At 39.6% G+C, this 16,523-nt stretch overlaps 1 protein-coding gene across 1 annotated transcript in view; it reads right to left on the bottom strand.

Moving 5' to 3' along the window:
- Iqub (IQ motif and ubiquitin domain containing) overlaps positions 1–16,523 on the bottom strand; it is a 51,692-nt gene that overhangs the window by 1,102 nt on the left and 34,067 nt on the right. Inside the window, exons 9-12 of the mRNA XM_028762656.1 lie at positions 11,256–11,426; positions 8,148–8,324; positions 4,494–4,742; positions 3,615–3,800 (exon numbers count right to left, since the gene is read on the bottom strand). Coding sequence (XP_028618489.1) covers positions 3,615–3,800; positions 4,494–4,742; positions 8,148–8,324; positions 11,256–11,426 — 783 coding nt within the window. The remainder of the gene's footprint in view (positions 1–3,614; positions 3,801–4,493; positions 4,743–8,147; positions 8,325–11,255; positions 11,427–16,523) is intronic.

A 16,523-nucleotide genomic window follows, 5' to 3' on the forward strand; every position in this document is an offset into this window, starting at 1 on the left:
CTCTCTCTCTCTCTCTCTCTCTCTCTCTCTCTCTCTCTCTCTCTCTCTCTCTCTCTCTCTCTCTGTGTGTGTGTGTGTGTGTGTGTGTGTGTGTGTGTGTGTCTTTCTCTCAGTCTGAACCACTGTTATTATTAGTTCTTTATTATTTCTCTCCTCTGTTTGTATTTACAATAATTACCTGGTATGGGGTAGGATGTACCCAGGTTTCTGTTTTATTCCAGTGGCATGTAACAAGCAACAATTTTATACATGTCTATACATACATACATACATACATACATACATATATTTGGATAAAGCTTACAGGAAAGCATTTTAAGATGAGTTTTCAGAAAGACTCATGCTCCACGGAGGATCAGAGACACCCATGGAGGCTCTGAAGGATGATGAGTCGGTCTGCAGAGCCATGTAATAGCTCCAGAACAACTAAGGGTGGGGAAGGGAAGGCAAGTTTTATGGGAAGATGCTTTTAAAAAGTGGGCTCACAAGATCGAAAGGGAAGATGGCAGTACAGAGCTGCGTGCAGTAGAGAATGAAAAATCTATATCCTTCTCCGATGCATCTCAGCAAGCAGGCTGCAAGCACAAAGTCCCCAATGAACCTTGGGGCTATCTGCACCGACAGGGAGATGTGTAATGGCCTTGAACTCCAGTGGGAAAGTGCAGGACAGCATTACTGCCCTCAGCCTACAAGCACAAAAGTCAAGTCCAGCCAGCCTGAGAGCATCAGACATCAAGGGAGGGAAGGTATACAGCAGCAGGAAACTTGCCCGAAACCTGCCCCTGGATATCCTGAGTAGCAGCAGTATCACCCTGACTCTGAGCAACAGTGAGGTATCTGAGATGGGTCTTGGCAATGATTCAGTATTTATGGTATATTTAAAAACGGGGAACCAGAGTGGTGTGTGCTCAGTGGAGAGAGGTGGAATGAGAGATGCGACGGCTGTGACAGTTGTGAGAGAAGGCTGTGGTAGACAGGAAAAGAGCTCATTAGTCAGAAGGGCCGACAGGGTGGTGTGCAGCAGCCTGGAGCTTGCACACAATCGCCATAATCTCCACCGTCCCACCCCCAACACACTGTCCGTCTGCACAACTGCCCTGGTTCTGAGCAAGGATGGGACATCAGAGAGGAGGAGTGGTTCATTTTCTGGATTGGACCTCCTTGGGAGGTTTGGCCAATTCCACATATTTAACCAATCTTCTAAAAATTCTATAATGTAAAGTAAATACGTCCCACAGGTTGATAGTGACAAAGACAGGAAAGAAAGTGGGATGTGGTAGATGACATTTAGGGAATCACTGGCCCAACTTTAGCCAGTTTGCATGGAGGAGAGCTTAATCAGAGTTGTTCCTCTCTCTCAGAACCGAACTCTCTCCTCTCCCAAGGAATCGAGATCCTTCTAAATTCTCTTGCTGTTGTCATTGTGTTTGCTTCTTTGCTCTGTTGTTTCTTCTGGGGGTGGGGGGACAGATGCCCCTGTGTTTTCGGAGAATTCTGGAAATGCTTTGATTTGCTGCACAAACTTGGACTATTCAGAACAGAATGGACAGTAACGCTTGCACAAACTGGAGACCTTAGAGAGCAGCAAAGGTTTGGAGTCAGGACGAGAGCCTCTGCTCCGCTTGCGGAAATTAAGAGCGACTGGTGTCCTGAGACGGGAAATGCACGGGAATGGAACATTTAATCTAGGAGTGCAGTGATTTGATTAGGTACACAAAGGAGTTGTGCGGATTAATTGAAGAAGAACCGGAATATCAGCCTTGGGAATGAGCTTCAATTTCATTGTGGGTCCTAGATGAAATGATATTGCTAGTATTGGCTGTGCTTCCAGTAATTAAATATTTATGCAGCAGCTTAGTTTACTAAATATAACATTTAACACAGCTTCAATTTCTTTCTGCGTTTTCTTTCAGTCCCTAGAGTGAATTTTTCCATAGCCTAGCTTCTTAGAACTCAAAAGTTATTGGAAAAGGCTAAAACTGTAACTAGTTTCTTCCCTTTATATCATTCCCCTCGCCTTCCTTAATAAACAAACAAGCAAGCAAGCAGCAGCAGCAGCATCTTGGGACAGCGCTCTTCAAAATGGCTGCGGTTGGTCCATTGCTTTAGCCTCCTTTAGCAGCGTCTTGCATGAAAGATACCGCAATATAATAAATTGAGAGAGAAGCAGGGCCAGATCTTGGAGACCTGCACTTGCTGAGTGTACACAGAGCCCTTCAGGAATACCTCACGGCCCCCTCAATTTTATTCATCAGAGTGCTTTACAGATTGCATCTTATGAGTTACTGAAATGAAGCAGCAATCACGCTTGTGGTGCTGTCGCCTCTCCTAGTTAGGTGGAAGCAAACGGAAGAATGGAATCACATACGTGTGACTCCCAAAGTTGTGAATAGAAGTTGACAACTGAGTACTTTTTTAAAGGAGACTCCTGCCAATAAATCAAAGGATAAAGTCTGGGCTCCATAATATTTATATATTGATAATAAGTATTATTATAAGCAGATATTTATTTTAGACTTTATGTTTTATTATGCAAAAGAATAAATCTCTTTGTTCACACAAGCATGTCCTGTACTTCATTAATGCTCAGTATCTCTTTTCTGCTTCTTTTCCACTGTGGACTCCTTCCCTCCCCGCGGAGTCCCTCGTCTCCTTCTCCGAGGCTTTTATTTTCAAATTTTAGATTTCATATGTCGAAGGAGAACATGTGCTATTTATCTTTTCAAGTTTGACTTATTTTAACATTACATTCTGAATAAAGCTCTTTTTTTTGTTTTTTGTTTTTGTTTTTGTTTTTTGTTTTTGTTTTTGTTTTTGTTTTTTTGTGTAGCCCTGGCTGTCCTGGAACTCACTCTGTAGACCAGAAATCCGCCTGCCTCTGCCTCCCAAGTGCTGGGATTAAAGGCGTGCGCCACCACCGCCCGGCTGAATAAAACTCTAATACACACAAGCAACACAAGCAGTTGTATATACATCCATCAGTTGATTGGACTTAAGTTAATTCTATACCTTACCTGTGGTGAATAGTGCCCCCACACACACACACACAATCACAATGTTTACAGATCTCTCTGGGGTATTCCGACATAGATCCCATCAGACATAGACTGTCAGAGCTGCACCACATGATATTTCTTCTATTACTTGTATTTTGAGGAATCTCTGTACTGATTCCCATAGTGGATGCACCAGCTGACATTCCACCAGATGTCCCCACCACCACCACCACCACCACCACCACCACACACTTAAACAAACTCCTGGTCTTCAACAGGCCTTATTATAGCTATGAAAGGGATAGAAATACGTGAGTGAGAAAACAGTCCTTCCCAGAACTTACAGTGCACTGGGTGTGCTTGAACTTGTGAGAAAAGGGTGAGAAGATGCTAGATGTTTATGTGTTCGCATCTCTCATCTTTACCCAGTACACCTTAGCTTTCTATCAATTTTCACATCTTCACACCATCTCCATATTCTCCTATTGTCATGCCATATAACCCCATATAACTGTCGGTTGATTCAGTAGACTTCAGCCACTGATATATTAAAGGGCACTCAAAATGCCTGTTGCAACCTGATTGGCTAAATTAAAATCTCCAAGTCCACCATCTTACCGTTTCAATACTCTCTAGCTTGAGATGAGCTACGCTTTCATCCTTGGTGAGAAGAATGCAGTTCCAGGGAGACCACTCCCTGTGTTTATCCCACCTGACCATGACCAGGTCATTGAGGTCATCCCAAGCGCTAAGGGCCGACTGGGATGCCCAGATGTTCTCCGTCAAGTATTTAATATCCTGAAGCTACATGCCAAAAAAAAAAAAAGTTCAGACAATAATTTTTTTCTCCTCTAAGACAATGGTTTAAATATCATATTCATTAGGGAAGTAATTAAATCATGATGAATAAATTTTTTGAAGGGGAGCAGCATTCAAAAGACTTTAGAGGATTTTTTTTTTGTGCCACAGCCCAAACTTTGTCGTCTTTCAGCATCGCCCACATGAAATCTGCTATCAGACATCTCAGACATCTCATTCTCTGACTATGAATGCCAGTCTCTTAAAGCTCGCATGTTTTATCGTCTTTACCGTCATTCTTTTTAAACATCTGCCTTTTTCTTTTCTAAGGTGTGCTATCTGAATTTTCAGAGTGTAGTATAGAATTTAAACAACCAAGAACACATCTATGCGTGAAACTCAGAAATTCAATAGCTATCTCCTTTAGGAAATCCTAATACGGTTCCCACAGCCTCTCTGACAAATAAATTTCATGTGTATGGCTATTTTGGACGCATGGTCTGTGCAGTGACGTCAGGGGCCAGAAGAGGGCAGCAGATTTCCTTCAGACAGGAAACTGTCAACTTGTCAACTGCCATGTGGGTGGTGGGAATGGAACCTGGGTCCTTTGGAAAAGCAGCCAGCGAGTCCTCTTAACCACTGAGCCATCTCAAGAGCCCCCAGCTCGATTTCATAATTAGCACTTTTTAAAGCTCATACCTGCATCAGAAAAGCAATCTGGGAGTTATCCACATAATCGGCTTCTGAGTAGTAGAGCCGCTGAAGTAAACACTTGTACTTCAAAAATGATTCCCGCCTCTGAGTCTCATTCTCCAGATTTACGCAGTGCCGGCAGCGGTACACACGATGCGAGGTGGGTGAGACAGAAAACTCTACAGAAGGCAGATACATTTGGCAACTGTGGCAAAAGTAAATCGTATCATAAAACTTCAGTGGGTCTTGAGGGACCTAAATAGAAAGAAAAAAGAAGATGAAAATCCAATACACATACGAAGCAGTAGCATGAGGACTACTTAAACTTTATTCGAAAATCGCTCCCTCTAAAAAGTCTTGTTTTTCTTTTAACTACCTATTGTGTACGAGACTTAAATTCCAAGCAAGGCTTGTTTTCCTGGTCAAAATACTAAAAATCTGTGCCTCACTCCAACCGCTAGACAGATGTTGGTAGAGTCTTCAGAAAATCAAATCACTGACTCTTAGCACATTTTCTCAAACACATATTTATTTTTCTCTTCTACTACTGGGAACAAGCGATGGCTATCTGCCCCTCAGTGACTATATTCAGTATTATATTGAAAGATGTTTCCTGTGTGATAAGGAAGGAAAATAAATCCATTCAAGTGGAAGAGGCAGAAGGTGCCGTTTATCTCGCTGTGGTTGACCTGAGAGCTTCGCAGAGGCTGACTGGCTGGCTTTTCCCCTGTGATGTTTCCAGTGAGAAACCTGCTTTCGGTCTTATTTTCGTCGCAGTCTACAAGCTGCTCCTTCTCCCTGGCTAGAGGTTTGGCTTGGGGTCCTTTGTTCCCTGTATGTCATGCTCCACTGACTTCTCCTGAGTCTGTGGGTTTAGTCTGTTCATCAAATTCAGAAGAATCATGGCCATTGTTTTAACAAAATGTTTCCTTTATCCTTCACTCTCTAATTTGAGCCTCTGACACATACTGAGGTAGTTCACGTTGCTTTTCATTCTGTCTCCAGGTGTGCCACTGTGAACAGTTTCTATCGTGGTCTTCTAGTTCAGTGATTTCTGGTTTCCTCATCAATGTCACCAGTCTCCACTTAATTTAATTGAGTGTGGTTTTCCGGCTCAAATGTGATAGTTTTTTTTTCTTCGGAGGTTTTACGACGTATCTTGAATGTCTTCGCTTAATTTCTGAACCTCTAAAAATTTATGAAGTGACCAAACATTTTTTTCAGCTAATTCCAACATTTGTCATTTGAATAATGATTTGAATAATGATTTTGCTGCTTGCTTTATTGATTACATTTTGTTTATGTATCTCATCTGCTTTTGGATGCTAGACAGTTATGAATCTTACCTTAGTTGTGGATATTTTTATTCCCATCAATAGCCTCGTACATTTTTTTCTGAGGAATGGTTAAATTACTTATAACAGTTTGACCTGTTAATGCCTTGGTTTTAAGTTTTTAATTTTTTTTTAAATCAAGACTAAAGCAGTTCTCCATTTGGGGCCAATCACTTCACACCAGTGAGTCAGTTCCCTTCATATGGCTCCTCTGTGTTAAGTGTGAATGTTGTTACCGTTTATCCTTTAAGGGAATGTCTCTTCTCACATGTCTTCCTCACATTCCAGCTCTGAGGAGAACTCAGCTGAATATGTAAGAGGGACACTGTTGTCCTATGAACTTCTGTGCTATGGAATCCACTCATAGCCTTGTGTCCTTCAAGCTTCTGTCACATGGGTGTGAGGGACAAAAAAAAAAGCCTCGTTCTTTCAACGCAGCTTAAGGAACCCAAAGCCCCTTCTTTACCCTCCTGCTCCAGCACAGCAGGCCAACGGGATCAGCACAGGCTTATTTCTCTTTATTTCTCTTCTTTCAGGAATCACAACCTTCCACTGCCTTATGTCTAATGTCTTGAAAAACTTTAACTTACATTACTTTAAGAAGGTAGGCAACTCTTATAGTGGCCAGAAACTTTAACAGGTGATATTATATTTAAAGAAAATTATGAAAACTGTTGATAAAGCTAAATCCTGACCTGACTAACCTTTGTAGCATAAGAAAAAAAAAAAAACCTCAAAATAAGTCAAAGCCCCAGTTGTAAATCAGTGGCAAAAAAAAAAAAAAGAAAAAGAAAAAAAAACAAAAGAAAAGAGAAAAGAGAAAAAGAAAAGAAAAACTCGGCCAGGCGGTGGTGGCGCACGCCTTTAATCCCAGCACTTGGGAGGCAGAGGCAGGTGGATCTCTGAGTTCGAGGCCAGCCTGGTCTACAGAGTGAGTTCCAGGACAGCCAGACAGCCAGAACTACACAGAGAAACCCTGTCTTGAAACCCCCCCCCCCAAAAAAAAAAGAAAGAAAGGAAGAAAGAAAGAAAAGAAAAACTCCTAGAATAAAACAGAAGACAAGTGCTGTTCCCTGAAGAGAAAAGATAAGAATCAAACTCCTGCATCATGGGATTGTATCTCAGGCTTCTGAACTGTAACAACAAACCAATGGTGCATCAAAGCATGGGTAAATCTCAAATGAAATGAGTGGAAGGAAGCCCGTCTCAAAAGACTGCATGTGGTTTCACGATAGAATTATTCCGTTTATAAGGCATTCTAGAATAAATAAAGTCATTGAAATAAAACACAAGTCGGCTAAGAGCTGACGGTAGGGCTGTCTGTGAGGACTAAGCTTTCTTTGGACTGTATATATTGCTAGTTCTATGATTTTACGTATTGCAAAAACTTACCTGGAAGAGTGAAATTGCATCAAAGAAATTTCAAAAACAGTAATATAACGTGATGTCATGGTGTAGAGTACAGATTCTCTCATTATGTTGCTGCAAATCTGTATAAACAAGCCAACTTAGACATGCAAAAACCCATGAAGTGATACAATGGGAAACTTTTCTCCCAGTCTTTTGAACAGCGTAATCATTTTTAATTAATTAAAGAAGAAAATGAACAGTAAGCACTTTTTATTTTTCTAGATTTTGTCTACATTATGAGGTTTCTGTTTTGCTAAAATTCTAAAGATAGTCCGCTTCCTAGATTATAATTCTACAACTATAAGTCTTTAGTAAACTTCCAATGTACTACACGTTTTAAAAAGCTTTGTAAGAAAACAGTGAGGTATGCATATCCCTAGAAACCTAATCATACTGCTGTGAGAGGGCATAATTTAACTCAGACACAAGCTCCGTTTCTAGTTCCTTAGGCTGCCTTCATGGATCCAGTCACTGATACTTACAGTTGCTTAAGTGCTAAAGACAGACAGACAGACAGACAAGGCACACGGGGAGAACTGGAGAAATGGAAAGGCGAACTTTCTCTGAGGCCTCATGAGAGAGAAGGATGAAGAGCTTGCTTTTTGAAAATGAGTAAGAGTTGGCAAGATCAAATAAAGCATAGTTCTGCAGGTGGGAGCAACTGTACAAAAGTTGGGGGTGGGAGAGATCACAGTGCCAGTCAATTCAGCTGTTAGAAAATAATTTGATGCTGAAAATACATATGCCAAAGAAGTTGATGGGAGAGCTTCGTTTGTCAACAGAATGATAAACCTGGAGAGCTCAGCAAAGGGGCAGTCTTAGATTTTGTGATAAAGCACAGAAGGAAACTTTGACTATCTTACAATTAACAATATAACATCTTAGGATCAGGAAAATCAGTACAGTACATAGATACCTTAAGGTATCTGGCGACTTCAGGATTAAACAGAGGCGTTTTGATGTAGTGGATAAAGAGTGTTGTGATCCTCTTTCTGAGTCCTTCGAGATTATGGGGTTTGACACCTCTCATCATAAGATCAACTTCTCTGTCAACCAACTCTAGGATTTCCTGGGTCAGTTTACACTCATGTTCCTAAACAAAACACAATATACTCAGTATAGTTATTTTAAATCATCATTTTTAAAACTACCACCCAAACAAACTGGGATCTACATTCCAAAACATTTTAAAAGGTGACAAAAGTAAAATTTGGCACAACCAACTAACAGGCAATTTATATCAAATGGTTAGTTTGATAATATGCAATTTATAGCCCAGAAACTCTTTAAATATGTGCTTTAGAGAAAAATACCTATAGAGATATTATTCATAGTAGTCAAAAGTTAGAAACAACTAAAAAATTGTATATATATATATATGTATATATATTATAGCTTATGAATATAATGGACTTTATGGAAATGAGTAGACTATATGATAGCTGTAAATCTTAATGCTTACATCTTATAAAGTAAATAAGAAAAATGAGGTATAAACTGGTGCATGCAGTATAATTTCAAATAGGTCAAAACTAAAAACGCCAAACCAAATTATTTATAGGCTTGTACAGAGGAATGAAAATCATTAAGAGAAACCAAGGAAAAGACACAGGCGAAAATGAGTGTTCATCGATGATTACTTCAAGGAGGTGAAAGGAAGTCTAAAGTGAAAAAGAAAGGGGGTGAAAAACACAGAGAGTTTACAATGGTGAATTGTCCTGTTCAACATTGCTAAACTATTTATGTATTGTGTACATGTCTATCATACCATCCAATACTTTTTAGTAAAGTACTAAGACTGGATAGTTTGAACAAGCAAAGTCTGCATGACAGTTAGGGGCTTAGGACGGTATTTATAAATGGTGAAACGGAGCTATGTCCGTTCCACTGTCTGGGGAAACTGGAGGGGACAGAGTTTATATGGAGGATACAGAGGGTAAAGAGAGTGACTGTAAGGCAATGCCCTTTCATACTTGGCAATATTAATTAGTTGAAGAGTTGAAATGGGTGATGCATCACCCTGGAAGTATTTTAGGAGGGCCTTGGAGAAAATAATTTTTCATTAATCCTGCTCTCATGCCTAAATATCTAATATAGCTCTCTGAAATGGTGTTGCTACCTTATTCTTACTTATAGAGTCACATACTTATGATCTATCTCTCTCTCTCTCTCTCTCTCTCTCTCTCTCTCTCTCTCTCTCTCTGCGTGTGTGTGTGTGTGTGTGTGTGTGTGTGTGTGTGTGCCTCTCTCTCTGAAACTCTAGGTGATCTTAGTGTGAACTCAGGTTGAAAATTCATTGGTCTTTATTTTAGTATATATTTAATATATATATTTGAGTAGACAGATACACATATACATAAGTAGCTTATATAAAGTTGTATCAAGTCAACAGAGTCAGAATTTGAGTTATGTTTGCACCTTTATATTTCTTCAAACTATTGCTAAATAAATGCACATACAGATAGTTTAGATAAATTCAAAGGCATGTATTGTCTTTAGAGTTCATCCCTCGCCTCTTTAGTTTATCTCTTCGGTCTCTCCCTCCCACCCCCACCCCAGTCTCATGACCTTTATCTCTTTCGCTGTCTAAGGAGGTTCCCATCACGCTGTTTACACCACTGCCTCGATCTTTGCAAAGGTAGAGAAAAGACAGCATGTGAAACACGAAACCTGTGAGCCAATTACCTAACTCTGTAGTGTGTCTTAAAAGCTTTGTGTCTTTGGGTTCTGATTCTTCTCAATCCAAGGTGAGGAAACATTAAAATGAATAGAAGACACACGGGGGAATCTGCTGCTGCCTTGGTGCCGGTAAGTACTACACAGTCTGTACTTTGCTCATTAACCTCACTACTATAATTTTACTCCCGGGTGTCGGGGAGGGGGTAGGCATGTGTCCAGACTGTAGGAACTGATCGCAAAGCAGTAGATAGGAACGGCAGTAACCAGGGTTTTGTAGCCGAACTGGAAGCTCTCATTCGCCCCCTCATGGTAAGTCAAGGGAAGACAACTCTCAGCTCAGTCACTTTGGAGCACTGCTTCTGAAGAGTTTAGTCAGCCAGGGCAAACTCACACCCTTAATTTAGTCAAACAAGAGAACAGTCTTACCCCTTGCTCTAACCCCGGGTAAATCCTAACTTCAAGCTCTCGATGAAACCAACACGATTTGCTACTATGGTTTCTAAGAGTCCGAAATTGACCCTGGAGTTTTTTCTCTTCCTAGCAAGGACCGTTTTCCTATCTGCTTTCTCTACTTGAGTATGCCCCCGGAAACTTCTGAATTCAAACTAATGTGAAAGTCAATTTCTGAAGAAAACAGGACTACATAGTATCTACTATCCTAATTTTCATTTAAATCTAGAAAATTAATAGTATATAAAGGGGGGAAAACAAGCGTACATCGATATGGCTTTACAACCTGTAAAAAGCAGGAAGATCGGGATGGCTCAGCGGGTAGGAACACTTGCAAGGAAAGCATGAGATTTCACTTCCATCTACCCAACACAGAGGAAGGACAGAGAAAACTAATCCTGAAAATTACCCTGCGACCTCTGTGTGTTCACTGTAATGCATATGCACCGACACACACACGAACAATAACAATAGATAAAATTTTTAATGACTAAGAATGGCTTTTCATTGAAAACTGTTCAAAAAGTAGACAATAATTGCTAGGTTTTTTTTAATTCTTAAAGCATATTGTGTTACATGGCTATATAAAGATGATTTTGTATTTGAACATACTATGTTTACATTTTATTATATTATCATAAAATATTTATGAAATTATTTGCAGATCGGACTCATGACTTTGCACATGAATGTCATCAACATGCACAGATTTTGAGAGCTTTTAGGTTATCATTCATCTGACATATCTATCTCCAAACTTACCAAAGTAAGCTAGCCATTTATACAATTTAATGTATGCAAGCATTTATTAATAGTTATATAATCGCTTAATGAAAAGAAACTTGTTGAGTCTAGTATCCAGCTGATCTTTATATTGATAGTGAACTTAACATACCTTCACAGTGTGTTTAAGCGTCAGGAGTATATCCAGCCTCTCATCTTGAGAGAGGTCTTTCAGCAGGATACACTTATAGATGCTTTGCAGCTCTCTGGCTCTTATCGTGAATTGTGTGTCCATTTCAATGGTTTTGCCATCAGGTCTTCTCCAGACATTTGGAGCTGAACACTTGAAAATAAAAGTATTGTTGCAGTTATGATTAATTAAAACTAAAAATAACCATTTTGTCCCATCCACTGGAAATCAATCTTCAGTCCCAACTAAAAATATCACGAAGCTTTAAGGAAGATAATCAAAATGAAAGCAGTAGCCCTCTTTTTTTTTTACAAATAATATAAAGACTGAGAAAGAAATTAGGGAGACAACACTCTTTACAATAGCCACAAATAATATAAAATATCTTGGCATAACTCTAACCAAGCAAGTGGAAAACCTGTATGACAAGAACTTCAAAAAAGAAATCTAGGAAGATAACAGAAGATGGAAAGATCTCCCATGTTCATGGACCAGTAGGATTAACATAGTAAAAATGGCCATTTTGCCAAAAGCAATTTACAGATTTAATGCAATTCCCATCAAATTTACAACATAATTGTTCACAGTGTTTGAAAGAACAATTTTCAATTGGAAATTGAAAATTGGAAAAAACAAACAAACAAAAAGGATAGTTAAAACAATCCTGTACAATAAAGCAGTTTCTGGAGGTATTACCATCACTGATTTCAAGCTGTACTACAGAGGAATAATAATAAAAACTTCATGATATTGGTATAGAAACAGATAGGTTGATCAAAGGAATAGAATCAAAGACCCAGAGATAAACCCACATACCTATGGACACTTGATTTTTGACAAAGAAACCAAAACCATACAATGGAAACAAGAAAGCATCTTCAACAAGTGGTGCTGGTTTAACTGGATGTCTACATGTGGAAGAATGCAAATTGATCCATTCTCATCTCTCTGCAGAAAATTCAAGTTCACATGGATCAAAGATCTCAACATAAAACCAGATACACTGAATCTAATAGAGGAGAAAGTGGGGAAGAGCCTTGAATTCATTGGCACATGAGACAATTTCCTGAACAGAACACCAATGGCTCAGGCTCTAAGATTAGCAATTGATAAATGTGACTTCATGAAACTCAAACACTTTCGTGAGGCAAAACATACTGTTGATAGGACAAAATGGCAGCATACAGCATAGAAAAATATCTTCACCAACCCTACATCTGACAGAGGGCGAAAATCAAAAATATATAAAGAACTAGAGAAGTTAGACACCAACAAATCAAATAACTCAAGAAGTGTGATACAGAGCTAATCAGGGAATTCTTGACAGAGGAATCTTGAATGGCCAAGAAACACTTAAAGAAATGTCCAACAACCTTTGTCATCTGAGAAATGCAAATCAAAACATCTCTGAGATCCCATCTTATACCAATCAGAATGGCTAAGATTAAAAACTCAAGGGACAGTACGTGTTGGCTAGGATTTAAACATGACATCCCAGCTAGAGAGAAGGGATCCAAAGGCAGGCAACAGAGTCATAGATAACCCCTGCTCCAGTTGCCATGGGCCCCACACGAAGACCAAGCTGCACATATGTCACCTATTTTCAGGGAGCCTAGGTCCATCCTGTGCATCCTCCTTGGTTGGAGGTTGGGTCTCTGTGAGCCCCTATGGGCCCAGGTTAGTTGATTCTGTAGGTTTTCTTGTGGTGTCCTTGACCTCTCTGGCTCCCCTAATATTTCCCTCACTTCTTCCACAAGACTCCCTGAGCTCTACCCAACACTTGGCTGTGGGTCTCTGCATCTGCCTTCATAAGCTGCTGAGTGAAGCCTCCCAGAGGACAGTTATGCTACAGATCCTGTCTGCAAACATAGCAGAATAACATTTATAGTGTCAGGGGTTGGTTGCTGTTGATTGCTGTTGGTCTTGGTTTGTTAAGTAGTTGTGCGCAAAGAAGAAATAACTAGAATTATTAGATATCCTGACGTCAAAGATCAAACTTGCCCCCAAGGAACATGATGCCCCTAATCAGCAGGATGTAGTCTAAAGATGTCACCCTTTCCCCTCTATCCTTTCTTCTCTCCTATCTAGTGTTAAGGGGTTGAAAGGGTGGAAAAGAGGTGGAGAAGAGTGGAATAGAAAAGAACCCACAAAGCAGTAAAAGTCTAGCTACAGTGAGCATGATGGTACATGTCTATAATCACAACACTTGGGAGGTGAAGATAGGAGGAACAAGACTTCATGGCCAGTTTCTACACTGTGAGTTGGAGACCAGCCCAAGCTACATGAAGACTCTCCCAAAACCACAAGAACTGTATCTGGGCACAGCATACATAGACCATTTTTGGGGTTTGTCATTACTCACTAAACAAGTCAGTACAACAATAAATTATTTGCACAGTATTTATAATGGATTTGGTGTTTACAAAAAAAAAAAAAAAGGCACCTAGAGCTGAGAATGTAGTGTAGAGTGCTTACCTAGAAAGCCTTTGGAAAAGAGCAAGCCTCCCAGGGATATCCACTTAACACAGCATAACAAGATACAATAAGACACGGCACAAACCATCAAATCAAGGCTGGGCTACGCAACCCAGTAGCCACAGACACTGACTAAGTAGGGCTCTTAGAGGCTCACAAACACTGAAGCAGCATAGGTCAGAGCTAGGTCCTCTGCATGTATGTTATGGCTGTTAGCTTGCTGTTTCTGTGGGACTGTTAACAGTGGGAATGTGGGCATCTCTGATTCTTTCATCTGCTCTTGGGAGCCTTTTCTTCCAGGAAGGCTTTTAAGGATGGCCCGCTGTGCTTAGCACTAATCTGTTTCCCCCTATCAAGAGTTTAAGAACAGAGGATCCTGCTAGAAATCCCTCAGGGATAGCTTACTGTTTTGTTTTCTCTTTTACTTTAGAGTACAAAAGAAAAGCTATTCTATTTCTTTGCCTGATTACAGTCCTTCAGAAACAAGCCTGTGTTGATCACAATTACTGTTTTTTCAGATATTGGATGGGTTTCTTTTTTGTGGGCTAATTAGTCATTGCTTTGGGGTTCTTGTATCCTGATTTATGCCGTAATTGCAACCATTTAAATCTTAGATGTGGTTTAATTTTCAATTTAAGTGGAATTCTCTGTGTTTGAGCAAATTATTAGAAATTTGTAGTGATACTACACTGCATTTAGAATGACAGTTTACAAAGAAGATTTTAGTTTTGGCAATTTACTCCTCAATTTGCCTCCATTGTTTGCATGTTAGACGAGAAACGCAAGCATCCCTTACAATTATGTTTGATACTTTTTCAAAACAACAGTGTCATTAAAGTTATAGGCAAAACGAAGGTTGTTTAGAGTTAGTAACTTCTAGTAGAAGCTTCAGAGTCTTAGTTCAAGTTGACTTGGCAAGTGCCGCAGGACTAACACTGGTTTACAATGTCAGCTCAGAAACAGAACAATAGGTAACATTGGTTAGAGAGCTGATAGGCTGAAGAGCTATAAAAATAAAATGGATTAGTAATAAGATACTTTAATTGTTATCATTTAGAAATAATGCAGTTTTACAACCAAAAGAGCACTACACTGAGTATTTTGCTCAACTACAATGCTTGTTTCAAAGCTCATTTTTAAAGATTTAAAGAATAATTAGGATAAATTCCATACTAGACTATCCTTAAGTCTAACTAATATCTTAATCTCCATATGCTAATTTCCACAGCAGGGTTCTATAAAATATAATTTCTTTTCTACCACTTGTAAGGACAATAACTTTTACTCTGCAGGCTGGTAGCTTATTTCATTTGTAATAATCCTTCTAATAACATGTTTCTGAAATGTCTACTTTATCTAACGTATCGAATGTTGGCAGTCGGCACATTGTTTAATTCCACTTCCAAATGAGTGCTTATCCCAATTGCTGGCCTTTATGGCTCTACTGAGTACAAGATACTATAGTAGTGTCTTAGGCTCTTTCAAATGTACACCCAAACCCTTCCAACAGTTTAACTCTGAAGTAAATCTTTACATTTTCCAAGAGATACTCTCTAGTACTCTAGCTGGAACCCATAGCACTGCTCCCATTTGAAATCCTTTTACAGTTATAAACACCCAAACATGCACACGCGTGGGCTCATGTGCATGTGTCTTGTGTCTGGACTTCAGTAACCTGTGGCAGAGGAAATTGGATCTCAACAATGTTATGCTTTCAAATTGTGTTTTCCAAAAAGGTTATAAAAGGTAAAATTCGCATGTAATGCTGTATATTTCACAAGGTCTACAGTGCTTATCTGTTCATCTAACAAATATTTATTGTATCTATTATACATCAGATATACTATACAGTGGGCCCTGCATAAATAAAAGGCTGTCCTGATGTCAAAAGAGCACAAGTCTCGTGGAATATAAAGGTAAGAAAATAACTAATTAAAATAGAGGGTGGGCATGCTTGATGCTTGAGACAGACAGGTAAAGATGAGCTGTCTATCAAGTTCTTAACTCCTAAAAAGAAAGCTATGCCCACCATGAAACTAAGAGAATAAACAGGAGTTAGCCAGATTAAAGAGAACGGAATGATATAATCAGATAATCCTACATATGAAGTTCCAGTTTCCAAGAGCTGGTACAAAGAAGATATATATAAATCTGTTCAGCAAAGCTGTTTTTATCTTTGGCTGTCCTTCTGCCAACACTGATAACTTCATCTTCAAGTACAGGCTTCTTTGATTTCAGGTCTTAAGGGTATTTTTTTCTTTTCTCTCTCTCTCCTCTGATGAGGGAAAACGTCAACTTTGCTTATTTCTCTCCCCCGTTCCTTTTTTCTTTGAATGCTTTTGCTGTAATAAGAGACGTACAACAGTCATGGTCTTAAATGGCTTCAGAAATAGAAGCGGAATAAATTCCACTTAGCTGCCAGCAAACGAGCCAGCAGAGGCTGTGGGGCAGAGCAACTGAAGGACAGCAGGACAGACTGGAAGGTGGGGAGATGACAAAGGCTTCCAGAGCAGCAGGCCTCCCCAGGAGGAGACAAAATGGCCACACTGGGAGAATAGCCTTTTCTTCCTCTTGAATTAAGTCTCAGGTCTCCAAGGGTACAAATTAAGCACAAAGTTAAACGCCCCCCCAAAAGCCACTGGGTAGTGATCAACTTTTCTTTTATACAGCAAAAGGGTTTTATTCATCCACATTGACACCCTGTTAAATGCATGGCTCAGAGAGAAAGAGAGAGAAAGGGAAAGGGAGAGAGAGAGGGAGAGAGAGAGGGAGAGG

This window comes from Grammomys surdaster, unplaced genomic scaffold, assembly GCF_004785775.1.
Source record: "Grammomys surdaster isolate TR1022 unplaced genomic scaffold, NIH_TR_1.0 134, whole genome shotgun sequence".
Lineage (NCBI taxonomy): Eukaryota > Metazoa > Chordata > Mammalia > Rodentia > Muridae > Grammomys > Grammomys surdaster.